Source organism: Microcaecilia unicolor, chromosome 6 (assembly GCF_901765095.1).
Source record: "Microcaecilia unicolor chromosome 6, aMicUni1.1, whole genome shotgun sequence".
In the NCBI taxonomy this organism is placed as follows: domain Eukaryota; kingdom Metazoa; phylum Chordata; class Amphibia; order Gymnophiona; family Siphonopidae; genus Microcaecilia; species Microcaecilia unicolor.
The window spans coordinates 121,805,364-121,832,417 of record NC_044036.1 but is presented as its reverse complement, the minus strand read 5'-3'; the positions used below and the strand labels follow the sequence as shown (position 1 = coordinate 121,832,417).

Sequence of the window (27,054 nt, the reverse complement as noted above, 5' to 3'; positions counted from 1 at the left end):
ACTGCACCCTGCTTTAGCTGCCAGCAGATTTCTATTATTCCTAATTCATTCTTAGGGGCCCTTTTACTAAAGTTTAGCTTAGCCAGCACTAACAGAATTAGCTGAGTTAAATGCTAAAAAGCCTAGTTGTAACGTAGGTGTCGGCATTTACACCAGGTTTTAGTTGGCATAAATGGCCACGACTAAATATAGTCATAGGAAATGGGCCTAGGCGTATTTTGTCTAAAGCCAATTTTTTAGGCATCATAAATAGAATCTAGCCCTACAGGACTAACTTTATATAGGGTTTCTCATGCATAAATGCTGTTGTATGCATGTAAAGGGCCGCTTATAAAATTATCCCAGCCATATAAGTATGTGCTATGGCATGTAGGAATGAACATGCAAATGGCCCAGGTGAACACTTACTCTAGGGAATAGTTTAGATCAAGCACAATGAGAGTCAACTTCTGTCAAGGAGTCCACATTTTCAGCATTCAGTAGAAAGCATTGTATGAAATATGAATGGATTGAGTGATGCCTCTTCTAAGATTGCATCTTGTATTTCTAAGATCAATTCTTACAGTCTTATTCATGGATTCAAACTGAACGCAGACAAGACTAAACTGCTTTGGTTAGATCAGAATGCCAATTCAGTTGTCGATTCCTTAACTATTTCTGATATTTCTTTAAAGGTAGAAAGAACTTCTAAAGTTCTTGGGGTCATTCTTGACACCACTCTCTCTTTAGAACTGCAGGTAAATCATATCTTACAGGTTGTATTCTTTAAACTCCAACAGCTACATCAAATTCATAATCATAATTCATACAATTCACTACTATGGTCCAAGCTATTATTTTAACTCATTTTGATTACTGTAACATCTTATATTTGTCCCTTATGTCAAAACTTTGCACAAAGTTACAGATCTTATAGAACACAGCACCCAAACTTATATTGAGACTCAAAAGATCAGATAGTGCTTCTGCTGCTCTTTTTTCCCTCCACTGGTTGCCTTTTCAAGCCTACTGTCTGCTTAAACTCGCATGTATAATATTTAAAGTGTTTGACGGTTTTGTTCCTGTTTATGTTCTTAATTTCTTTTCATTCCCTACAGCTAATAGTATTGATAGAGCTAAAGATTCCTTTTCTTTGTTTCTACCTTCTTTTTCAGGAATTAGGTATAACCGATCTCTTGAGACTCTTCTATTTACCAAGTTCCTCATTTTTGGTTATCGCTTCCCTTTGTTTTACATTATTCTGTTTATTATTCTCTCTTTCATAAAAATTTGAAAATGCTTTTGTTCAAAAAAGTTTTTGGTTAATTTGTTTTTCATTTTCCAATTAATTTTTATTTTCGTATTTTGTTACCCTCTTTCATCTTGAATGAAAACAGGCACTCAGGCAATGACATCCACCTTCTATATCTGTGAATGGCTTGCCCCTTCCCTATAGAATATCTAAGGTATTGAACCTCTTGTCTGCCCAGGAAGTACTTCATTGGGTTTGCATTCAAGCCAGCCTTTCACAGGTTTGTCAGGACTGCTTGTAATTGGGTCAAGTGATCTCCCAGTCAGACACTGTTGCATAATGTTTATGGGACCTCAGGAAGCACTCTACTAGGTGCTAAATGCAGCAGGAGCCCCATGAAGTGCAAAGGGTAGTTTGATGAACAGGAACAGCCCTTGAGGAGTAGAGAAGGCTGTCTTCTCCTTGGCAGCCAGAGAGAAGTACTGAAGTCCCTTGAAAAGAGAAGCATTGCTTCCAGTCACCTAATCAGGCTTTGCAAATACTGTCATGGTTTTAATAAAGCTGCAAAAGCATTTTAGAATGCAGTATCCTACAACAAAGTCATTATTTTAAGATTTATCAGAACTTGCCAATATTCTTTGGTCAAATACAGTCTGGAAATAAACTGGTTCATACATCAGTTCATCAACTGAAGACACCAGATATGTTTCAAGCTCAGAAACTTCATTAACAGTCTGGAAGTCAATACACAAGTGGAAGCTTCCACCTGGCTTAGGAACTAGTACAATGGGGATGATCAGTTTATACAAGCTTAGGTGATGCTGTTGGACTCTTCTTTCATCCTGACCTGGAATATCTCATTCACTTCTCCAGCCACAGCTTTTTGTTGGGCCTCTGGGATTTGGTATGATCCCTGTTGGATAACTACTCCTGGTATGTAATAATATCATGACAAGTGAGATGATGAGTCCTTCCTGGAATGTTGGAGGACACACCTTTGTTCTGATTCACAAGTTACTCAAGGTTGGGCTTCTTGCTGCCAAGGGTTGGTCCCTGAAGAGGACATGTCATGGCTCAGGGTTCAAAAGAACTTCTTGCTATAATTAATCCCCCTGGATTACAGCCGAAGTTGCAAGGAACCACTTTTTCAGCAGATTCACATAAAAGGTCTCAGCCTTCTTTCATATGTTGGCTTGGACTACCTTAAAGTCTAGAGCCTTCATCTTCTCTAGTGATGACCTGATCTGCAGTGCCAATAAAAAGCGTACACTGACAGAAAAAAAAACCCACTGCAAACTGACACTATAATCTGCAATAGTTTGCTGCATCATGAATAAAATGTTTTTTTTCCTGTCAATGCATAAGTGGATATTGGCTCATGGTCTGACAGGAAGAAAGACATTAAAAAAAAAAGTCTGGCAGACTGGATTCCCTGCCCACTACTCCTACCTGCAAAATTTTCCAGCTCTACCTGACCTTCTCCAGGGTACACATGGTCTGGGTACCATTAGCTGGGCACCTCTAACTTTGGCACTGCAGATCAGGTCACCACTTGCCCAAATACCCAGTGCAGGAAGACCTCTGATGGTTCTAGACTCACCAGGGCCAATTATACTTATCTGGTCCAGCAAGGTGTACAGTGTCGCCCCCCCTCTCACTACTTCCTTACTTAAATATAGTGTTATCTGACCTCTAGTGTCATGTTGGAATGTCCCACTATGAGTTAGTCTGCCAAAATTTCATACTGCATCGGGAATAAGATTAGCTCAGGTAAATCAGGACTAAATTGCTGCTAAAGGGCCTTTGGGGCCATAGGCGATCATTTATAAAATTACCCTCTATGGGGGCAATTTTGAATAAGATGCATACCTTGCTGCTGATTTTCAAAGGGAAGTTACCTTGGCAATTGCCCTTTGACAATCAGCCAGCATAAAGTATATGCCTATTCTGTACCTGCTACGGGTATGAGTGGTTCACTGGAGGCAAAATAGTGTATATACACTCTTAGTCAGACAGACCCCCTCCAGGAATAACTTTTTAATCCTGCTAAAATACAGTTACAGTGGAAGCCTATTTGACATTTTATCAAGGTAAAAGTTAATGACTTTGTCAGGTCTCTTTAGCCAGGTGAATTGCTTTAAAATTGCCCTTTCCATTCCTATAATCAGCTTCTGTTCCTAAGTGCTTGAATAACTGAATGGCAGGGCTGGCTTAAGTGGACTAAGTGAGGCACTAGTTCAGGACACCAGTGATCAAGGGCACCAAAATATCTAGCCTCTGGCCTGACCTCACCTGATTTTAAGGTTAAGCCTTATCTTCCCTCCCCCCCCCCCCCCACCCCATCAATTTGTTCTGTTTTTCATCCTCCTCTGTCCCCCCTTCCCACGAGTCTGATTGATACTCTTTCCTCTCCTCTCCTCTCCTCTCTCACTCCCCGCAGTCCTGTAAAGTTTGTGTTAGTTGCCGGCAGCAGCAGCATGACAGGCTGTCTTCAGCCAGCCCCTGGGTCTTCCCTTTGTGCATCCCGCCCACAAGAAAAAGGAAGGAAGCAGCAGAGGGAAAATCAAGGGGCTGGACAAAGGTGTGTCATGAGGCTGCCGGCAACTAGCGTAAACTTTACAAGACCATGTGGGAGAATAAGAGAGGAGAGGGAGCAGTGCTGAATCCACAAGGAGGGGGTACAGAGGAAGGGGAAAGAGATATTGGACTAGGGGGCGAGGAAGGACACTGGCCCAGGAAGGGAGAGATGCCAGACCCATTGAGAGGGGTGCTGGAGACAATGCGCTGAAGGGGGTGCTGCCAATACAAATTGGCTCAGGGTGCCACTATCCTTGGAGATGGCCCTGCTGAATGGTAAATACCTCTTATTAAGCATTTTCCATATCAATTCTGCAATGCATAAAGCAGCATGCAGGTACTATAAATTGTTATTAACATTGGTTTGTAATGTTAAGACATTGAGGTTACACTTAGTACAGCAGGACTAGGAGTGTCCATCACAGCCTAACATCTTTTGTGGACCATTTTCCATTTGCAACCCAATGGAACTCACCTAATACATTAAGGTTGAAGCTTTTGCTCTTGTCACCAGCGGCATTTGATGCAATGCAGGAGTACCTCCCTGTGTCAGCCACTTGCACATTACTGATTTGCAGATAGCGTCCTCCAGACACAATCCGGTGTTCACGGTCCTGAGGGAGAGGCTGACCATCTTTCAGCCATACAATCTGCGGTACTGGAGTCCCTTGAAAAGAGGAGAATTACTTCTAGTCACCTAATCAGGCTATGCAAATACTGTCATGGTTTCATACAAAGTTGCAAAAGCATTTTAATAAGCAGTGTCCTCCAACAAGACGAATACACGCTCAATGAATGGAAACAGACGCAAAGGAAATACAAATACAAAATCAGACAAGCCAAAAGAATGCACTACAGAACTATAATAGGACCAAATTACAAGGACACGCACAAACTCTTCTCACTTGTAAACAATCTCCTAGACACTACACTGGTCACCTCAAATAGCACAGAAACCCCATCGGCTACTAACCTAGCAAAATATTTCAAAGAGAAAATCATAAAGCTCCGACACATGATTCCAGTCACTACCACTGAATATACAAGCATCCTTGAATGCCTAGACCCGAAACCTGGGGAATATCCAGCGGACAGATCATGGACCAACTTTGACCTGATTACAATGGATGAAATCACACACTGGCTTGGAAAATATGCCAAATCTCAATGCAAACTTGACATCTGCCCGATTAGCTTACTAAAAGCCGCCCCCAAACAATTCAAAATAGACCTCACGAACCAACTGAATTACAGACTCCTAAATGGTCTCTTCCCTAAGGACAAAGGAAATATCCTTCTCACACCACTGCCAAAAGATGCCACAAAAAGCACAATGGACCTAACAAATTACCGACCAGTCGCCTCCATCCCGCTCATAACAAAACTGATGGAGGGCATCGTGACGAAACAACTCACGGAATACCTAACAAAACACTCAATTCTACATGAGTCTCAATCAGGATTCAGATCAAACCACAGCACTGAAACTGTACTTGTGTCTGCAATGAATTCATTCAAAAAAACAATAGCAACCGGCAAAAATATACTCGTACTACAATTCGACATGTCTAGTGCTTTCGACATGGTAGACCATGAAATATTACTACACTTATTAGAATATTTTGGAATCGGAGGCCCAGTTCTCAACTGGATCAAAGGCTTCCTCACCACCAGGTCCTACCAAGTAGCAACGAACAATGACAGATCACCAACCTGGACGCCGGAGTGTGGAGTTCCTCAGGGATCCCCCCTCTCGCCAACTATTTTCAACCTGATGATGACACCACTGGCCAAATTACTAGCAAATCAGAACCTAAACCCCTATATATATGCGGACGACGTGACGATCTATATCCCGTTCAAAAATAACCTAAATGAAATAACCAACAAAATCAATCAGAGCCTCCACATCATGCACTCTTGGGCGGACTCATTCAAGTTAAAACTGAACGCAGAAAAAACTCAATGTCTGGTTCTCACATCCCAATACAACACAAGCAACTATCCTACCATAACCACACCTCACTGCACTCTTCCCATCTCAGAAAATCTGAAAATTCTGGGAGTCACCATTGACCGAAATCTCACACTCGATACCCATGTGAAGAACACAACGAAAAAAAATGTTCTACTCAATGTGGAAATTCAAAAGAATAAAACCTTTTTTCCCTAGATACGTCTTCCGCACCCTGGTACAATCACTAGTGATAAGTCACCTGGACTATTGCAATGCTCTGTATGTAGGATGTAAAGTACAGACCATTAAAAAACTCCAAACAGCCCAGAACACCGCAGCCCGTCTTATTTTTGGAAAACCCAAATACGAAAGTGCAAAACACCTTAGAGAGAAACTACACTGGCTCCCGCTCAAGGAAAGAATTGAGTTCAAGATCTGCACGACCGTATACAAAATCATTCATGCAGAGGCCCCAATCTACATGCTGAACCTAATAGACTTACCACCCATAAATGCCAGAAGATCAGCCCGTAAGTTCCTCAACTTGAACTTCCCCAGCTGTAAAGGAACCAAATACAAACAGGCATACGCTACTACCTTTGCGTACAAAAGCACACAGCTATGGAATGCACTACCCAAGACCCTGAAAACCACGGACAACTTAACCAACTTTCGCAAAACTTTGAAGACATTTCTCTTCAACAAAGCCTACAAAAATAATCCTTGATGAATCAAACTACAAACCTTTGAAGACATTTCCCTTCAACATAGCCTACAAAAACAATCCTGATGAATCATACTTCTCCGTACATCACCCAAATGCTCTAAAACACTTCGACACGACCTTACCCACTACCTTCTAATTAATTCCTCTCTTACTCCAATTCATTACCGACTGTATCCAACTCTATGTAACGATAATACCAAATTACACCCTGTAAGCCACATTGAGCCTGCAAAAAGGTGGGATAATGTGGGGTACAAATGCAATAAATAAATAAATAACAAAGCAATTATTTTAAGATTTATCAGCCCACACAGCATGGGATAGATCTCCGGTGCTGCATGAATGCACAGAACACAATACACACTGAAATCTAAGTTCCCCTCCTCTTTACTGCACAACTAACTGATGTACTAACTGAAAGCATGTGACTTTCTAATACTGAAGTCAGCAGAGCACTGAAGTCAACAAAGGTGGATTTCATTTATTCACCTATAAACCTTTATATACCCTCTTCTTGTATATGCCATTCAAGATGGTATACAAAAATTTTAATAAAGATAACAGTAAACAATACAATATAAATAAAATAGCATACAAATTTTCAATCATCAGATAGGGGCCCTTTTACTAAGTTGCGATAAACACTAATGCGTACTTACAGGGTGCTAAAAGGCACTACTGCAGGACACGCTCAGGCATCCTGTGGTAGTTCTGGGATCAGTGCGAGCTACCCATGTGCTAAAAAACAGAGGGGATGTTTAAAGGCAGACAGTAAGCGTGCTCTGCGCTAATCGAGTAGCGCAGGTAAATCGCTGCGCACTGCCTGATTAGCATAGGGTTAGTGCGTGAGCCCTTACCATCGGTTCAAAAGGTGGCAGTAAGGGCTCACACACTAATGGCCACACACTGATTGGGAAATGAGCACATGGCCATCAATGAGGAAACAGAAACTGCAGCCATTTTACAGCTGGGCTAAAAGTGGCCTCAGCGCAAGGGAAAGCCCCTCTACAAAACAGCATTTCAGCAATGGCAAACTGGCTCTTTCATAACAATTTAAAGCTTAATCCAGAAAAAAAACAAGGACTTCCTGGATATCTGGTTCCCATTCGTCGCCAACTTCTGTCCCCGTTCTCTTTAATATGCCTATTGTTCCAGCTCTTGTTTTCATTATCTTGGTGTCTGGTTTGACTCTCAACTTTCCTTTTCCAAATATATCTCTGAAGTGATCAGGTTAGGTTTCTCTACGCTCATTACGTACCATTCACCCTATGCTAGATTTACAATCACTACAAACTGCTCTTCACGCCTTACTTATGTCCCATGTGGACTACTGTAATGTGGTTTATGCGGTACTACCTCAATATCAGATAAAAAGACTTAAAATGTTTCAAAACTATGCCACTCACTTCCTCTGCAATGCTAAATGCCGTGATCATGCCTGTCCTTTGCTATTGGACTACACTGTCTCCTATTAAGTTTTGTTTCCTTTTTTAAATTCTTATGTTAGTTCACATTCCTGCTTATAATCGAACGAGAAAAACGCCCAAGTTCCAACCTAAATCGGGAGATGGACATTTATCTCACAAAAATGAATAACGCGGTATAATCGAAAGCCGAACTTGGACGTTTTCAACTGCACTCCATCGCGGAAGCGTACAAAGTTGACGGGGGCGTGTCAGAGGCGTGGTGAAGGCGGGACTGGGGAATGGTTAGCACCCGAACAGAGATGTGCGCCTTTCGCCGATAATGGAAAAAAAAGTATGCGTTTGTAGCTAGAATTTAGGGCACTTTTCCTGGACCCTGTTTTTTCACGAATAAGGCCCCAGAAAGTGCCCTAAATGACCAGATTACCACCAGAGGGAACCGGGGATGACCTCCCCTGACTCCCCCAGTTGTCACTAACCCCCTCCCACCACAAAAAATGATGTTTCACAACTTTTTATTTTCACCCTCAAATGTCATACCCACCTCCCTGGCAGCAGTATGCAGGTCCCTGGAGCAGTTGTTAGGGGGTGCAGTGGACTTCAGGCAGGTGGACCCAGGCCCATCCCCCCCTACCTGTTACAATTGTGCTGCTTAATGCTTAGTCGTCCAACCCCCCAAACCCACTGTACCTACATGTAGGTGCCCCCCTTCACCCCTTAGGGCTATAGTAATGGTGTAGACTTGTGGGCAGTGGGTTTTGAGGGGGATTTGGGGGGCTCAACACACAAGGGAAGGGTGCTATGCACCTGGGAGCTCTTTTACCTTTTTTTTGTTTTTGTAAAAGTGCCCCCTAGGGTGCCCGGTTGGTGTCCTGGCATGTGAGGGGGACCAGTGCACTACGAATCCTGGCCCCTCCCATGAACAAATGCCTTGGATTTATTCGTTTTTGAGCTGGGCGCTTTCATTTTCCATTATCGCTGAAAAACAAAAACGCCCAGCTCACAAATTGTCAAATAAAACATGGACATCTATTTTTTTCGAAAATACGGTTCGGTCCGCCCCTTCACGGACCCGTTCTCGGAGATAAACGCCCATGGAGATAGACGTTTTCGTTCGATTATGCCCCTCATTGTATATCACACTGGGGATCCTTTGTATCTTTCTAATTTAGTAACTCCGTACACCCCTGCACGCCCAGTCTCCCAGTCGCGTAAAGTCCTCTTGCAATTTTTCACAATCCTCTTGCAATTTAACAACTTTGAATAACTTTGTGTCATCAGAAAATTTAATTACCTCACTACTTACTCCCATCTCTTGATCATTTATAAATATGTTAAAAAGCAGCAGTTCCAGCATAGACCCCTGGGGAACCCCAATATCTACCCTTCTCCATTGAGAATACTAACCATTTAACCATACTTTCTGTTTTCTATCTTTTAACACGTTTTTAATCCACAATAGACCACTACCTCCTATACCATGACTCTCCAATTTCCTCTGGAGTCTTTCATGAGGTACTCTGTCAAATGCCTTTTGAAAATCCAGATACAAAATATCGACCGGCTCACCTTTATCCACATGTTTGTTCACCCCTTCAAAGAAATGTAATAGAATGGTGAGGCAAGATTTCCCTTCACTAAATCCATGTTGGCATTGTCTCATTAATCAATGCTTTTGAATATGCTCTGTAATTTCTGTTCTTTAAATAGTCTCTACCATTTTGCCAGGCACCGACAACAGGTTCACCAGTCTATAATTTGCCAGATCACCTCTGGAAGCTTTTTTAAAAATCGGTATTACATTGGCCACCCTCCAATCTTCCAGTACCATGTTTGATGCAGCAACAGTTAGGAAATTTTGTTCCAAAGTTACAAAAATGTAGTGGCACATTTGCATAAATTTGTATCATTTTGCTAATAAAAGAATTTAAATTTTAGCTCACACAACAACAGTAAAGTTCTTTTGCAGGTTCACTAATGTCTGTGTAATGAAGAGGGAGAAGCCAAAAGTGGATGAGGAAGGAAAGTGAGAGAGGTCAATGATGAGGGGAAGAGACAAGGGAAGGCTAGGAATGAAAGGTAAAAGAGAAGATTTCAAGATTTTGGTTGTGGGGGGAGAAAGAGAGAGAAAGCAAGGTTCTGTGATCCGAGGAGATAATCTAGAATCAGGGGGTGAAGGATCTAGATTGAGAAGGAGACTTCCCTCATCCAGCTCCACTACTGCTCTCCCCTCACATTCCTAGTCTCTATCTCCTTCCTTCCTTTCTACCTGCCTTACTTCCTCCATCCCTCTATCCCAGATGACTTCTCTCTATACCTACTCTGTTACCTGTGTGTGTAAGAGAGAGTTTGATAATATTTTAACGGTTGCTTAATAATTCACATTGTATGCTGGTTGCAACCATTATTGTGGTTTGAACCTTGTTTGTAATTTTGGTATACCTATAAATAGATAGATAGATAGACACACATACATATATTCCCCGAACTGATCTTGTCTCACCTTAAATCAATCCCCTCTCTCATACTCTTCTCTGGTTGACCTTCTAATTTCTTAATATGCTTCCTACTTAATCACCTCTCCCCCTACCCTTCCAGCTGATGTTCCCCTCATCCTCGCAACTTCCCTCCTTTCTCTCTCTCCTCTCTCAGTTGTCCCTTCTCTCTCCTCTCTAATCAATCCCTTCTCATCTTCTCCAGTTGATATCTTCCCATCTTCCCATCCTCCCACCCAATCCCTCACATTACCACCCACAGTATTTAACCTTCTAGCCAGTAAATACCCTCTTTCACCCCCTTCAACTAAACTCTTCTGACCCTTCCCATCTCCTATTTTATTTATTTATAGACCATCTCTACAGGCCAGACAGCTTAAAGAAAGTGATATAGATAATAGATAAATAAATACCATATAATATGCATAAATCAACATATATTGCATAAAATAAATAAACCCTATCCAAGATCCTTGACCTACTGTATATCCCACATTCATTCAAACTCCTACTGATCCCCTCTCTCTCTGCGGAGCCAGCTGGCAGAAAGGAGGAGGGGGAGGAAAGACAAGCTTAAAACATAACATGCTCCACCTGCTGGCCAAACTACAGAAATACACTTCAGAATTAATTAAGACAGTTTTGCAGGCTTAAAACACACTGTCCTGTCACAAACTCCATACAGGTCTAACTCTCAAGAAAGCCAGAATAAATAGGCTGAAAGACATATTTATGTAAAGCCTACTAGAACCTTACTAAAGCATCTCATTTGGAAATGTAATGATTCATGTCAGATTCACAAGAGCTGTGTGAGTCATCCATGTCAATACAGAATCTTTCCTACATGGCTAAAATTATAGACATGACCAATAGTCTTACCTGCCACTTCACACGATAATGTAACACTGGCTCTCTCTTTCACTTTCACATCTTCAGGGTTGTTCTCACCCACAATGCTTGGTGGCACTAGAGTGAAAAAAACAAACATTTTAAGTTAGAATACAAAGTAGGTAAACAAAAATAGCAGCTATCCTTTAGGACTCCTTCAAATTAAACAGTTTTTTTTTTACTTCAGTTCATTTTCTATTTTAATATACAGGTTATATTCTGGGGATAACCTTCAAATACCCCACACAGTTAAAAACTATGTAGGTGCCTTTAACATGTGTACTTTAGAGAAGTTTTCTTTTGGAAATTAGTGTGAACACACCTGTGTGCACTTTGTACCTGTTATCCACATTGGTGGCAGATGGTGTGGGAGGGATGCAAAATATATAGACATCATATTAAACTGTCAACATTTGCTCATTTCTGATCTGAAGAAGAAGAAGGGTTACCTTCAAAAGCTAATCAAAAAATGTATTGTTAGTCCAATAAAAAAGGTATCATCACCATTTCTTTTCTATGTTTTGTTTTATTTCTATTTATTACCTGTATTATCTCTGAAAGACAAACTACTCTTCTATCTTGGTACAGGCCTTGTTCAACAGTTCTAAAAATGACCTTGCACAAGCCTTGAGAAGATTAGCTAGTCTCTGCATCTCTATATAAGCATAAGTTTTAAAGCACATTTTCATTTCTAAGGTCTAATTATATCTTAAAACATATAAGTTTTAACTATTTCACTTCCACACTGAGCTATCTTAGGTCAATGCAAAAGGTGAGACTGCACCAGGCCCCACTGGCCTAAAGACAGACCGGGGGGACAGAGATAGAAGAATCTATCCAGGTTCATTAGGCAGAACCAGGACTAGCAGGTAGGACTAACAGCCAGGCTTGAGCCAGCAGTCAAGAGGAAGATAGAGGAGCCTTCTCCCCTCCCTTCCATAGCATAGCTGTGCCCATTTTCCCATGGCAATGACCAGAAGGGAGATAGGAAGAGTCCAGTAGTCATCAGACATAAAAGGAAGCTGCTTCCACCCTCCCCCTCCACTTTCTGTGGCCAACTGGATCTCAGCAACAGAGTAGGCCAGTCAGCCACTGGAAGTGAATAAAGCTGTAAAAGAATCTTATTAGTGCTTCCACTCCCTCCCATGGCTCTTCCACTGCTTCCAAGTGAGGTGAGTAAAAGGGTAGGGGAGTGGAGGAGTGGCCTAGTGGTTAGGGTGGTGGACTTTGGTCCTGGGGAACTGAGGAACTGAGTTTGATTCCCACTTCAGGCACAGGCAGCTCCATGTGACTCTGGGCAAGTCACTTAACCCTCCATTGCCCCATGTAAGCCGCATTGAGCCTGCCATGAGTGGGAAAGTGCAGGGTACAAATGTAACAAAAACAAAAAGTATGAGAGAAGAGAGGGCACTGAGGGTTGTGAACAAAGTGTCACAGATGAGAGATGGAAGAGAGAAGAGAGAGGTGAAAGCAAAAGGACATGTGAAAGAGGAGAGAGGTGAAAGCACTGTGAGGGTTAAAGAGATAAAAAGAAGACAGGGCAAGTTGGAAAACAGCAAGGAAGGAGAGAGGGCTATGAAAGGCAAGAACAAGGGAGGAAAAGGGAATGAGATGGGCAAAACACTGCACTTCATGATGTCATCAGGGCCTTCTCCAGCTTAAAAATGTTGAACACTTCTTGACTTCCCAAATCAACCTGATTGCCTGTACCTACAGTGCCATCATAGGCCCTATCCAAACTCTGTTTTATACCTCCCCATTGCTAGGGAGTGCACTGGTGAAGAAACTCCTAGTTTTTAGACATCTGAACTAATACAACTTCCTATTTAAAGGCATTCATCTTTCAGACTTCAAATGTCTGCAACTAATTCAAAACACTGGAGTGTGGAAATATTATCATGTAGCACCTCTGTTGCAGAAGGAACATTGACTGCCAATAATACACCACATCATCTTTAAGGTTTTGACATTAGTCTACACCAAACACCACAGTGATTTGTCAGTCTTTCTATAACAACTATTAATATCTTATTCCGTACCCCCCCCCCCCCCCCCCCCCCCCGAATACTGTATTCATCCCAAATTAATTCCTTATTTAAGAACTATTCGAGATTCTTTAATGTTGCAGAACCAGCTCTCTGGAATTCTCTTCCATTTCAATTGTGGTTGGAAGTTTCATTCCAGACCTTCAAAAAGGGCCTTAAAACATTTTTTTCACCGATGCATTTGGAAACTAGCTACCATTGATATTACGTGTAGGATATTATGCTGCAGTCATGGCGGTTGACCTATGGGCTTTGGTCTAAAGCATGAAGACATATTTTCTTTCTCTTAACTGTTGATTTCATTTTCTTTACATGGTTATATTATTGTAAAACGCTATGATGGTATTGCCCTTAGTGGTATATCAAATGTGAAATAAACTTGAAACAAGTTTGTGTGTAGGTTCCAGTGACTGCTTTATGGGCTGTATTGTCTTTTCTTTTTCTGTATTGATTGCACCTGTAAGTAAATGTAGTATTTGCCAATCTACTTATCTACCTCAAGTAGAACAACCTCATTCAGAGTGACTGGGAAGTATCAGAGGTTACTTCACAAGCCGCCTGAGAGCCTTCAAGGAAATGTGTCAGGAGCTCTCCAGAAAACCCCTGCATCCACTTAGAAAGCGGGACAAGGGTTATACAAGGAAAGGACTATAAGTGTCTCAAACTGCAGAAGTGAGTTATCCTTACAAAACCAATTCAAGTCCTGTTTTTCCCTAATTGCATCTACGGCCTTGTAGTCCAAGTTTTCTTGGGAAAATTACATTAATGAGTCCAAGGACATAACATGGTAAAAACAGGACTGACTCAGTCTATTGATATGATCATAAGCTAATCAATAACCCCACCAGCAACACAGATCAGCATTGCAGGATTTGATATTGGGAAGAATGGCCTTCCTACTCTATCAGCCAGGAGATCCAGGTCAACCAAGAACAGTAGCAGTAGGAGACAGAAAATGAAGCAAAATCACAGAACAATGATTAGCATACACATTAGCAAATGCTTTCTATAAAATAAAAACTGTACCTAGTACATGCAGATCAAAGTGTTTCCTTTCTTCTCCAGCAGCATTGATCACAACGCAGGTATAGCTGCCTGCATCATCCACAGCCGTCTGCATCAAACGCAATGTCCTGCCCCCTACAGACAGAAAGAAATACACATTAGAATGGAAACCCCTAAATGTGTTTACTATGGACCAGATTTCAAAAAACAACAGTCTTCATATAAACTGGGTTCTGAAAATTAAAGATTATTATTACTACTATTATTATTTATGACATTTACATCCTGCATTAGCCCGAGTAGAACTCAGGTTCAATGTGGCTTACATAATAATTAGAAAAGCATGAACATGTTCAAAATATATTAACAGAAAGTAAAATGCATCATATAATGTTAGACCAGTAAAACTTGAATTAGGAACAGATGTAATTAAACACTTAGGGCCCTGTTTACTAAAGTGCGCCAGCGTTTTTAGCATGTGCCAAAACCAGCAGGTGCCAAAAGCCAGAGTCGCCATATGTTCCTATGAACAACCTAGCTTTTAGTGTGTACCAAAAATGCTAACGTGCGCTTAGCACTGCTTAGCAAACAGGGCCCTTAGTGATTTAATCTAGATAATTGAAATATTGAGGGAAAAGGTAAAGGGCTAGCATCAACTGGTATAGACAGGAGTAGTGAGAGGTGGGATGAGGTAAAAATTAATGCCATGAGTTTATTTGAGAAGAGTGCTTATTTCCTTAAAGGCCTGGCTGAAGAAGTGAGTTTTCAACAGACTACGGAATAACAAATAATCATTGATGCATTTGATGGTTTTAGGTAAGGAGTTCCTAATTTTAGTGCCTTGATATGAAAAGTTAACAGTATGGATTGTTTTGTAGGTTACTTTCTTACAATTTGGGAAATGTAGAATAAAATATTCTCTAGATGATTTAGAAGCATTACGTGAGGGTAATTCAATGAAGTTGTTCATGTATATTGGGGCCGAGCTATACAAAATTTTGAGACTGATGGTACTTAGCTTGAATGATATTCTATCTTTTATTGGCAGCCAATGCAAATCGTACGGGGGGGGGGGGGGGGGCGTTGCTTTGGCAAAGTGTGGTAAGTCTGAACATGAGATGTGCGGCACTGTTTTGCATGGTTTGTAGTTTTTTTAAGAGATCCCCCTTAAGTCCTGCGTAAATAGAGTTGCAGTAATCAAATTTTGTTAGGACTAGGGATTGAACTTGGGTACGGAAGACTGATATTGCCTCAGATAGCTCTGAAGCTGAACTGCCATCACCACCATTCTAAAATATGAGTAGGAAATGGCCATTATTTTCTTATAGCAAGTTACTAAGACATTTGATTGTAGTATCCATATGCAATTTGGTAAAGTGATATGTATAAACTACTGGCTTTTCTAGTCAAGCTATGAAGACAAAGCAGGGCTATCCCAAGGGTTGTGCAAGTGGTGCGACTGAACAGGGTGCAAGGGAGATGGAGGGCAAAAATCACTCCCTATCTATTCTCTTCCCTATGGTGGTCATAGCACAGAGGCAGGGGTGTGTCACAGAGGACATGATTCCAGTTCAGGATGCTCCTGAGATAAAGCACTGAAATCTCACAGCTGACTAAAAATCTAACACTGTATCAGCAGGCAGCTCTTCCTGGTCAATACTTACTCAGCTGTTTCATATGAGAAACTAAGGGCCTCTTTTATCAAGCTGCACTAGCGGTTCCTGCATGGCAATGCTGATGAAGCCCATTCAAAGTGAATGGGCTTTGTCAGCATTGCTGCACCGGGGACCTCTAGTGAGGTGTGATAAAAGAGACCCTTAGTATGGTCTACCAGTGAGCCATGGTATAGTGTTTACATAGCAATGAACTGCTTTACATACATTTGCATGTTTTGCATTTCATTACTTATGTAACCCACTGTGACTTAAATATCACTGCATTAGGACAACACAACCTGCATTAGTGCCCTTTAAGTTCTGCTAAGGGCAAATAACATAGGTTGTTTCCCTAATGCAGCTTAATAACTCCCCCCCCCCCATAGTGACATTCCATACATACACCCCCAGCAAAGTCATCCTGCCAGTTCTTCAGCTTCATCAACAACCTTTATATCTAAACCATCTTTCTACATTTTATAAAGGCCGAAGGCAGAGGTCAACTAATCAGATAAACAAGAAAATACAGTACAACAATCAGCATGTATAAATATGATCAAAGAGCACCTGAGTGTTTCATTCAAATATCTGAAAACATACTTTTATTTTGGATCCGGTCTAACAATGGCTGCCTAACTAGGTTTGTTTTTTTTTTCAATTTTAGTAGTCTGTAGCTATAGATCTTCCACTGGTAACACGGCAATGAGGAAAACTGTTTAATTTCAGAGGAAAAGGGTTGGTGGCAGCAGCAAGGAATGGAATTATGACATATTTTAAGGCTGTTTCTCTTGGAGACACTTCTGCTTTAATGATGCAGTGTTAACCTTAAAAGGTGTGGAGAGAAGAGGGAATGCTCCAAAAAAGAATTATATAGAGATATTAAAACAAAAAATGAAATATACTTACAAAGCTGAATTAAGAGCTTTAAGAAATGATCCTGTATCTATTGTACCTGCAAGAATTCTGATTGAACTGTTTGGACCAATCGGTCGCCCCTCTTTCAACCATGTTATTGACGGCAGAGGAATTCCGGAAGTTTCACAGGTCAGCATTACGGGGTTTTTTACTATAACACTGACATTTTCAGGCTTCTCCAGGTTACCTAAAATACTTGGAGGCACTAGAAAGAAAAGAAAAGAAAGATAAGTCTCCGCAAAGGGTGAGGACACTAAATAAGCATTTTATAGTGGCTCAGTGAAGCAACCATCTTACACAGCAATGTTGTGTTACTGGAAGTTAAGGACCTCTTGCTGCCAGGGATCATTTTCTGCTGGGTCAACAACCTGGAACCTTTATGACCTGTAGCAAATTTGCTTGTCTTATATTTGCTGTAGTTCAAGGCTCAGATGACTATAGAAAGGTACCACATGGTTAAGGCAGCAAGAGCATTTTCAAAGCTCATGAGGCAACACTTTGTGGCTATGGTCTTGCAAAACCTGAAAACCATGAAGTGTTGACTGCGAGTTACAAAAATACTCATAGTACAGCGATGGGATAGCTGATAGATCTCATCCCACAGGCTGCCAAAAATGGAGGCAACTACCTTCCTGACCCATGCTATGACAACCAGCACAGCTTATCCTGCCAGTAGAAAGTGGCCAACACCAACACAGTGACCCCTGCAGTGGCAGTTGGCAGAGATTATCTCACTACTTGCTGAAGGAAGCCACCACCTACCTGCTCTGTGCTGTGGTGGCCGATGGAGCTCATGCTGCCAACTAACAAAGAAAGGAGTCTACCTCCACTTGACTCCTGCTGTAGTGACTGGCCTGTCAGGAAGGTAGGGATGGCACCGGAAGGGGAAAGAAGAGGACGAGGATAATGAAGAAAGTCCCAAGAAAAGATCAGTACCCCTCCTCCCAAATCCTGTATAATTTTTGTTACAAAACACCTTGGACTGTTTCTCCTGTCTATTGAGACTCTATAATCTCCTTCTCCTGCCCTTTAATGCTAGCCTCAAAGTCTGTCTAAAACGTTTGGATTTTATTATTTTTACTGCTCTAACAACTCCATTGGCACCACCTCTCCTCTTCGCCTATTTATCAAAAAGTAGCACTTCCTCTCGGCCTGCCAATGGCCATATCATGATCTTGTGTCCTGAAATTTCCTTCCTACTGAAAATATTACTTAACTGTATGCAGCCAAAACCTACCAGATAATTGAATGCTTGTATCATACCCTTCCTTTCTCATTATTTTTCTAGAGAGTACCAATAGCATTCTTGTGCTGCAGGCACTTCAGAATTTTGGTAGCTCTGAACTGCTTACTGCTCCCAATGTCCTTATAGAAGTGATATGAATGTGTGGGGGGGAGGGGGGGGTTGGTCTCACTAATGCCTCCTTTTATCTATTGGCAATACCTCTCCTTAAGCAAACAATACAGTAAATCTTAACAAGTATATGAATGATGATTCTCAGGATTCAAATATGTAAACTTCTGACTTCAAGCCAATGACTCAACTACTGAGCTACCTAGATATCTCTGCAAAACAAAGTAGTTCAGCCTGCAACGGCATTGAGTGCTGTAATAGGTTATGACAAACTGCTATAAAGCTGAAAACTTGTGGGAACCTGATGTTAACTCGATGTAATGCAACGGAGTCTTCCACATGCAGCTGGTTAAGCGCATGAGGCAATGGTTTTCAAATCCCACTCAGCCCTCTGGTTTCCAAGATATCTACCAAAGAACACATGAAGAAGATATTTGCATATATTTGATCTACGCAGCAAGGCGATTTACATATATTGATCAACCTTGATAAGAAAAGCTATTAAGAGTTCTTAAAAAGCAAATTTGAAAATCAGATCTGAAATGTGTTAAAGCTCTCTGCTGTTCCTGATTAATTTCAGTTTAAATTACTTTGTCATAGGGGGACAAGATGGCGTCGTGAGCGGACGTGCTGGAAGTGAGCTCTGACCCTTTCCTTCCAACTAAACAAATTCCTGGTGATATGCCGCATACTAAGCGTAAGGCGACGCTCCGAGGGATTCCCCTACCTCCAGGAACGTCCACACCGGTAGGACAAGGACTCGAGCGCTTCTTCCCCGCTCTTTCTCGTGGAGGCGGTGCGGATTCCTTGACGGGGGGAATTGGTGAAGCGATCCCCCCGCTGGAAGCTGAAATATCTCTTTCCCCGCCATGCTCAACACCTCCTCCGTGCCCTGCAACGATTGCCAGCCGTACGGGGTCTACCCTGGAGCCCGGAAGGGGCGATTCAGAGAGGCCCATAGGGGAATGCGGCAGAGCTGAGACAACAGCGATTGCAGGAAGAGACACGGAGGTAAATCTGGACAAGATTTGGCTGAAGCTCTTAGATATTGAGAAAGCCTTGGGACGCTCCTCAGAAGAGGTAAAATCTTTAAATTTACACGTGAAAGAAGTGAAAGACTCCCTGGATATGGCCAAGCAAGATTTTTCCACAAGAATTGAGGCCTTACAGAAAGAGACTAAGCAGACTGCAGATTTCAAGGTGGCTGTGATTAAGGATAATTTGGATATTAGAAGGAAGATTGAACAAATGGAGAACTATAACAGGAGATTGAACTTACGTGTTTTAAATTTTCCTAGACTGTTGGGTGTATCCCCAATTGATATGTTTGTTAGGTTTTTGAAAGAAAACTTGAATTATTCACAGGAAGTAGTTCCTCCATTAAATAAGATTTATTATATACCTAGCACAATGAAAAAGGTTGAAGGAGAGATATCAAATAATTTACAAAATGTCACAGCTATTTTGGAGAAATCTATAGATGATGCAAGTGAAAGAGGGACACTGTTGGTGTCCTTTGTTTTTCAGCAAGACCTGAATGCAATTATGAGATTATATTTTAAATCAACTAATCATATTTTTGCAGGTCAAAAGATTTGGCTTTACCCCGATGTGACAAAATCAACTCAAGAAAAAAGAAAAATGTTTCTTTCTATGAGGTCAAAAGTTGTTGATAAAGGGGGAACTTTCCTCTTGGCTTACCCGTGTAAATGTCTCATAAGGCTTAATCAGACAAAATATGTTTTTTATGTTCCTGATCAGCTTAAATCCTTTCTGGAAGTAGAACAGAGTCAGAGTTAAAAGAAATGTAGAGAAATACGACTCCAAATTTGGATAAACTATTTGATAATTTGATTTTTGTTAAACTTCACTAATTCCTACCCCCCCTTTTTTTCTTTGCCTTATTTAGGCTTTGAGGTCTAAGTAAGCCAGATTGTATTGGATTGTAAGTTTGAAATGACTATATCTGTATGACTATTATGGCTGTGTTTAACTTGACAGTTTGTTATACCTGTTAAAGTTTGCAAATAATAATAAAAATTATTAAATTATAAATTACTTTGTCATAAATAAATTGTCATTTTTCAAATACAGAAGTCTGAGGAGAGAAGTTATCCCAGCAGGATACTGTTAATATGTATTATTTACTGTTAACCCCTTTTATTAGTAACTATGCCTCATTGCATAAAATGGAACCTGTGCTAAAATAGAGGGTCATTTTCGATGACATCCAAATCCAATTTTGGCCATTTTGCAAAACACGTCCCAAAATTCAGGACTAAACATGGTCATTTTCGAACCACTACAATAGCCCTTATGCCTGCAGGTGTCACCTATATGTGGGTTCAGTAGTATTTTGTGGTTTTTGGGGTGCTCACACTTTCCATCACAAGTGTACTAGTTAGAGTGGGATATGGCCCTGGGTCCTCTTCTCTACAGTCCACTGCACCGATTACTAGGCTATTCCAGGGACCTGCTTGCTGCTCTAAAAGGAATGGCCATTATATCTGCAGCTGTCATAGAGCCTGGTATATACTGTCACTTTCACCTCTTAGCTGGGGGGGGGGGAGGGGAGTCAGTGACTTCTGGACTAATGGGGGATTAAAGAGGGGGTCTTGCTTTTACCCCTCCAGTAGTCATCTAGTTACTTTGGGCACCTTTTTGGCATTCAGCTGTTATTGAAACAGGTCTAGCCAAAAATGGCCCATTTTTTACCCTGGACTTTTTACAATGTTCCATTACCACAGAAAAATGTCCAGATTTTAAGCCCACCCCAGTCCCACCAAAAACATGCCTCCAACATGCCTCCTTGAGATTTAGACAAACTGCATAGAAAAAAAAGTCTTAAAAATGAGTTTCAAAAACAGCAATTTGGATGGTTTTGCGAAAAAACGGCCACCTGCCATTTTGTGCTGTTTTTTGGATGTTTTTCTGTTTTGTAAATGAGCCCCATAGCACAAATTAATAGTAAAATAACTCATATTAACATTAGCCTATATTGATAACTACACACCTGAACTTTGCTTATGCATTACCATAAGAAAGTATACAAGACCTTTCTGCCTTCATTTTCGACTTAGGACCTAATATCTACTACTACTACTACTACTTAACATTTCTAGAGCGCTACTAGGGTTACGCAGCGCTGTACAATTTAATGAATAAGGACGGTCCCTGCTCAGAAGAGCTTACAATCTAAAGGACGAAATGTCAAGTTGGGGTAGATGAGATTTCCTGAGAAGAGATGAAGTGATTAGGTGCCGAAGGCGACATTGAAGAGGTGGGCTTTGAGCAATGATTTGAAGATGGGTAGGGAGGGGGCACGGCGTATGGGCTCAGGGAGTTTGTTCCAAGGGTGGGGTGAGGCGAGGCAGAAAGGGCGAAGCCTAGAGTTGGCGGTGGTGGAGAAGGGTACTGAAAGGAGGGATTTGTCTTGAGAGCGGAGGTTACGGGTAGGGACGTAAGGGGAGATGAGGGTAGAGAGGTAAGGAGGGGCTGCAGATCGAGTGCATTTGTAGGTGAGTAGGAGAAGCTTGAACTGTATTCGGTATCTGATCGGAAGCCAGTGAAGTGACTTTATTTTATACTGTAAGCAATGCTCAAGATACTGTGTCTTGGTCTCTTTAGTTTATATTACAATTTATGTCCCAGATAGAGGAGGAGAGGTAGTAAACATGTATATATATTTGTAGATATGAGAGAAGACAATAAAGCATGACTATGGTTGAAAGAGGATTTTCCCCACATAAATAGGCTCCTTGATTATTTAACACTCTGTATGGTAAAAACTGTGCGTTTTTCAGCAGTGTGTGCTCTTTTGCCCATGGACTGCAGAGGTGATCCTAGCAACAGAGGATTGACATACATGCACAGTTTTGATGATTCAAAATTATAGCCACACATTTATGGTGAAAATTAAGTGCAGAAAAAGCAGGCACAAATCTTTGTCGGGTCAATATTTGGCCCATGACAGTCAACGATTATCATGGCTGACTGCCATGGACAGAACTTCACCTGGATATTTAATCCTGAGTCTACTCCACGCACCAACAATGAATATTTAGCACTTGCACGGCTGCCAGAAGATATCCAGCTGCCAGCTAATATTCAGACTGGTGCCTGGATAACAAAGCACAGAAAATCAGGACCTTTTTGCTGTCCTAACTTTGGGGTCCTTTTACTAAGGTGCGCTGAAAAATAGCCTGTGCTAGTGTAGGTGTGGGTTTTGGGCGCACACAGATTCATTTTTCAGCATGCCTATAAAAAATGCCTTTTTTTTATTTTTACCAAAAATGGAAGTGTGGCAAAATCAGAATTGGCACTTACACATTAATGGACTGGGGGTCTTCTTAACTTTCATGTTAAGGCCTTATTGCAGAGCATCATGAACAAAAGGCACTACATATACACATTAAATTATCACATAAGATCTTATATATTCTTGCTTCAATACAAATGATTTAATCCCAGAACTCACCATGGACATTCAGATCATACTTCCTGTCCGTCTGTCCTGCCACATTCACGGCGATGCACACGTAGCGGCCTGTGTCTGACACTTGGATGTCCTTCAGATGTAGGAGTCGACCTTCTTTCAGTATCTCTGTCCCTCTTCCGCTAATCAATGGGTGGCCATCCCTCAGCCAGGTGATGACAGGCTGGGGATTACCTGTCACCTCACATGCCAAAGAAACATTAGACCCTCGGGTTGCAACGATATCAGAGGGGTGGCTCCCACTGTCAGATATCACAGGGCGAACTATTATGAAAAGAAATAAGAAAACAGTCTTGTCTAGAATGAACCACCACTGACACAGACATGTCTCTTCCCTCTCTGAATTATATCTCAAGCCTTGATCTACTTTTCTACACTCATGGAGACCGTACAGCACTCTACACTTACCACATGCTAACCGACTACCAGGTAGTCAATGCAGGACCACTTACCACCTCTGAAATAGGAGGTGCTCAGTGCCTCTTTGCTAACTGCAACCTGATTAGTACCAGCAATCAGAAAACAACATGGCAGGTGATCCGCCAAATCCAACGTGCAAGATAAAACAAAGAGGCAGATCTTGTAACAAACACACAGTCTTTATTCAGTAAAAAGCAACTTCCCGTTTCCAGCAAGGAGGGAGGCCTCAGAGGGAGGGAAGTTGTGTCATACAGGTAGGGTCACCATATTTGGTCCCCCCAAAAACAGGACACATGCCCGCCCCGCCACACCTGCCCTGTCCCTTTCACACCCCACCCCGCACCCTGTCACATATCACCCCACCCCTTTCACCCCACCCCCTCCCCGTCACACACCCCTAGGGTTATCCTAGCCTCCCCTTACCTTACTCTACTGCCCTGGTGGTCTAGTGACCTCTTCTTTCCTGCCCGGAGCGCATTCTGTTCCCCTTGCAATGCTGCTGAGTGCTGACGGTCCCAGTGCCGATTCAAAATGGCTGCCAAGAGTTGAAGCGGCCAGTTTAAACTTAACTGGCCAAGTTAATATTCAGCACTGGCCGGTTAAGTTTATAGCAATCAAAGATAGGACTGCCATTTAGGTGGTTTGATTTGGCCGCTAAACTTAGCCAGTGATGCACTGAATATTCGTGGCTACCTGGTTATTTAGTGCGATATAGCTGGTTAGCTGCTATGCCCTAAGTACTAATATTCAGTGGAGATAATCACCTATCTCAAGCTCAATAAGAGCGTTTAGCTGGTTAACTGCTATTTAACTGGCCAGGAGCCGTTCCTAGCCAGTTAAATAGCGCTGAATATTGTCCAGAGTGGGTATACACAGGGCGAAGCTGGAAGATATGCAAAAAGCAGTCCTATCTTTTTCTGGTTACCTATGCCAGTGTCAGCACTAAATATCAGCCAGTGCCCAGATAACTTCCAGGGAGTCAATATTCATACCGCAGGAGTCAGCCTGGCTAACTCTTGTAGTAAGCGCTAAACCCGGATGTTATGATTCTGTTTAACTCTGGTAGTCAGACAGGGGAATGCCTGGAACCGTTCCTGATTGGCCCATCTGGGCTGAGCTGACGTCAGTCTGATCTACTTAAGCTTACCCTTCCCTACAACCCTTGCTTTGGCGTTGCCCTTTGTTTTTTGCTGAAGCCTTACCTTGCGCTGTTTGAGCTTTTGCTCTGTGTCTTGTGGAGTTTGTTTTCTCCTTCCTTGCTGTAGCCCTCTGTTGCTCTGTCTCAGTGTGCTTGCTGCTTCCAGCGTGTGTCTGATTACCCCTCTTCCCTCACCTGTGATTTCCTCTGACTGTGGTGCTTTTTGGTAAGCTCGTTTATCATTCTGTTCCAGGTTGTTTGTTTTGTTTCCCTTAGGGTTACCCTTTGTGCTGTGTTTGTATTTTGTCGTACTTCTTGTCTTTGTGGCAGACTCGGGACCTTTGTTTCTTTCCGTGGGGGTTGTTTGTTTGTTCTTCCCTGTGTTTACGTTAACCCTTGTCTCCAGTGTTCCTGCCTCTGGCAGCTGAGCGTTTGGAGCAGTCTTTCCCTTGTGACTGTTTTAATTCTATTTTGCTGTCACTACCCTCGCTATCACTGTGTACTGCTCTTTCTGAGTGGGGTGCATCTCAGGTCCGGCTATCTATTTTTTGCTGGCTTTTCCCTCTCCTGTCTGCTGGGGGTCTCTGCTCTCTGTATCCATATTTCTCAGTCCCTCATTTCCTTTGTGTGCTGTGGGGTACAGCCTGACGTGTTTCCTATAGTTACTGTCTTAGTTCATTTTTCTCTTGTGTCCTTAGCGAGCACTTAGTGTGTGACCCCTTGTTTTTTCTTTCACCCTTCCCTGGGTTTGAGTCGGTTCCGGTTAAGCTGTGAGGCCCATATGACTGTATTCTGAGCAAGTGGGTTCCCGATAGGCCGTGAGGCCTGCCTGAATGCCCTATCTTCCCCTTTCTGGTAGTGCAAGTTGGTCGTGTGTGTGTGTGCAGGGCTTGGTAGCTGGGGTAGCGTACAGTACCTGTTTGGTCCATCCTAGGCCTTGGCCTAAAAGCTATACTAGGCCTCGGCCTAGGCTCAAGGGTTCACAACCAGCCTGACACCGGATATTCAATGTCAGACCATTTACGGTGACTGGCACTGAATATCCGGTTTACTATTGGCTGGTTTGAACATAGCTGGCTAAGTCAGACTTAGCCGGTTATGTTCAAACTGGCCAAGGGTATCTCATGTATTCACGTAGCCAAATATAGCCGCTAAAGTGGAGTTGAAAATCGGCAGATATCCGGTTATATCACCCAATATAATTGACTATCCATTGACCGGTGATATTCAGCAGGAGATTGACTGCTATCCCCCACTAAATATTGACAGAGAGACGGTTATGAGGCATTTAACCAGCCAAGTGCCGATCCTGGCCAGTTAAATGCTTTTGATTATCAGGGGGGGCAGGTCTTCAGATGACCCAGATATCCAATGACAGTGCCCAGACATGGGCCAGCACTGAACACCCAGTCTAATTCAGCCCACAGCCATCAACAGCTGTATAACTGCTGTATATCCGCCGGCTGAATATAACTTAGGGGTATGTTTACTAAGGTGCGTTAGCGTGCCTTTGTGGGCCTTTGTAAACACAGGTCTGTGTAAATTAACTGGGTAGAGGGCTGCATAAAAACGAAAATCAATAACAATGTCTAGGACCTCATCTACCTTGTGTTAACAATGACTTACCATAAACCTGTAACTTATATTCTTTCATTGCATTCCCAGCTATGTTTGAAGCCACACACATGTAAGAGGCAGCATCCGAGCTGTCAGCAATGGAAATCTGTAATTGTCTGCCTCCTGATAGCACCCTAACTCTTCCAAGAGGGTCAGCCACCAACATAGAACCTGAAAAGGTAATTTACAATAAATTATAATTGTTACATAGGTTTGACAGGCCTTTTCCTCTTCAGATATAAATTATTATGTGCCATATAATCTATTGTGCAGAGACATTTGGTTACTTGAGTATCTTCATTTGATATCCTGCCATTTCCATCCTTGAAACATCTGAGCACATGAGTGTATGGTAACAAAGGAAATCTTTTGTTATTTTTTTGCAAAAGCTTTCATATACCTTTCAAACTACAGTACAGTCTCAATTATCCAACGTAAGTGAAACCGACCCGTTGTTGGATAAGTGAAAAGTCGGATAATAAGGAGAACACTGCATAAACCCCTCAAGCAATGCATAAACAAAGGCATAGTATTCCTGATTTTCAAAAGTTGCTCTAAAACAAAGATTTTTAATAGAAATAAATAATATGATATCTCCAGGGGGTTTGTCAGATATGCCGGATGGTCAGATCACCGACACAGTACTGTACCTGTCTAGCTGCAATGCACAAGTTCACAGTTACTGTCACTTGCACCTCTTTTTTTTTTTAGAGTACTTTTTGACTTTAAAAAACCCCACATATACTTTTGTAATACAAAAGTTCATGTGTTCTTTCCATATCCACCCCATTCTGGGAACATCTCCCCTACATGAAAACAAAAGCTTGTGCAAAAGGGTGGATAATTATCAGAGAACTGATTTATGCAGGTGAAACATTTTTATCCATGGATATCTCTTTGAGAATTGCCCCAATCTGATAGCCAATGTGTTGCGGTTGTTGAAGTTTATGGCAAATTATCTATCCCAGCATCACAGGGACGAGGGGTGTAGCTATCATCGAGCGAGCCCAGGAAAATGTCCAGGGTTGCCCAATGGTAGGGGCCACTTGAAGCTGCTCCCATTCACAGGTCCAGCATCCCTACCTTCCTCTCTCCCTCTCCTTCCTCCCAA

At 42.0% G+C, this 27,054-nt stretch overlaps 1 protein-coding gene across 2 annotated transcripts in view; it reads right to left on the bottom strand.

The window, feature by feature from the left end:
- The window catches only part of HMCN1 (hemicentin 1), a 672,624-nt gene that overhangs the window by 250,696 nt on the left and 394,874 nt on the right, over window positions 1-27,054 (bottom strand). For both annotated transcript variants that reach the window (XM_030206904.1, XM_030206905.1), the window contains exons 44-49: window positions 25,953-26,114; window positions 22,751-23,032; window positions 16,957-17,124; window positions 14,371-14,484; window positions 11,291-11,377; window positions 4,284-4,475 (exon numbers count right to left, since the gene is read on the bottom strand). In XM_030206904.1, the coding sequence (XP_030062764.1) occupies window positions 4,284-4,475; window positions 11,291-11,377; window positions 14,371-14,484; window positions 16,957-17,124; window positions 22,751-23,032; window positions 25,953-26,114 (1,005 nt within the window). The remainder of the gene's footprint in view (window positions 1-4,283; window positions 4,476-11,290; window positions 11,378-14,370; window positions 14,485-16,956; window positions 17,125-22,750; window positions 23,033-25,952; window positions 26,115-27,054) is intronic.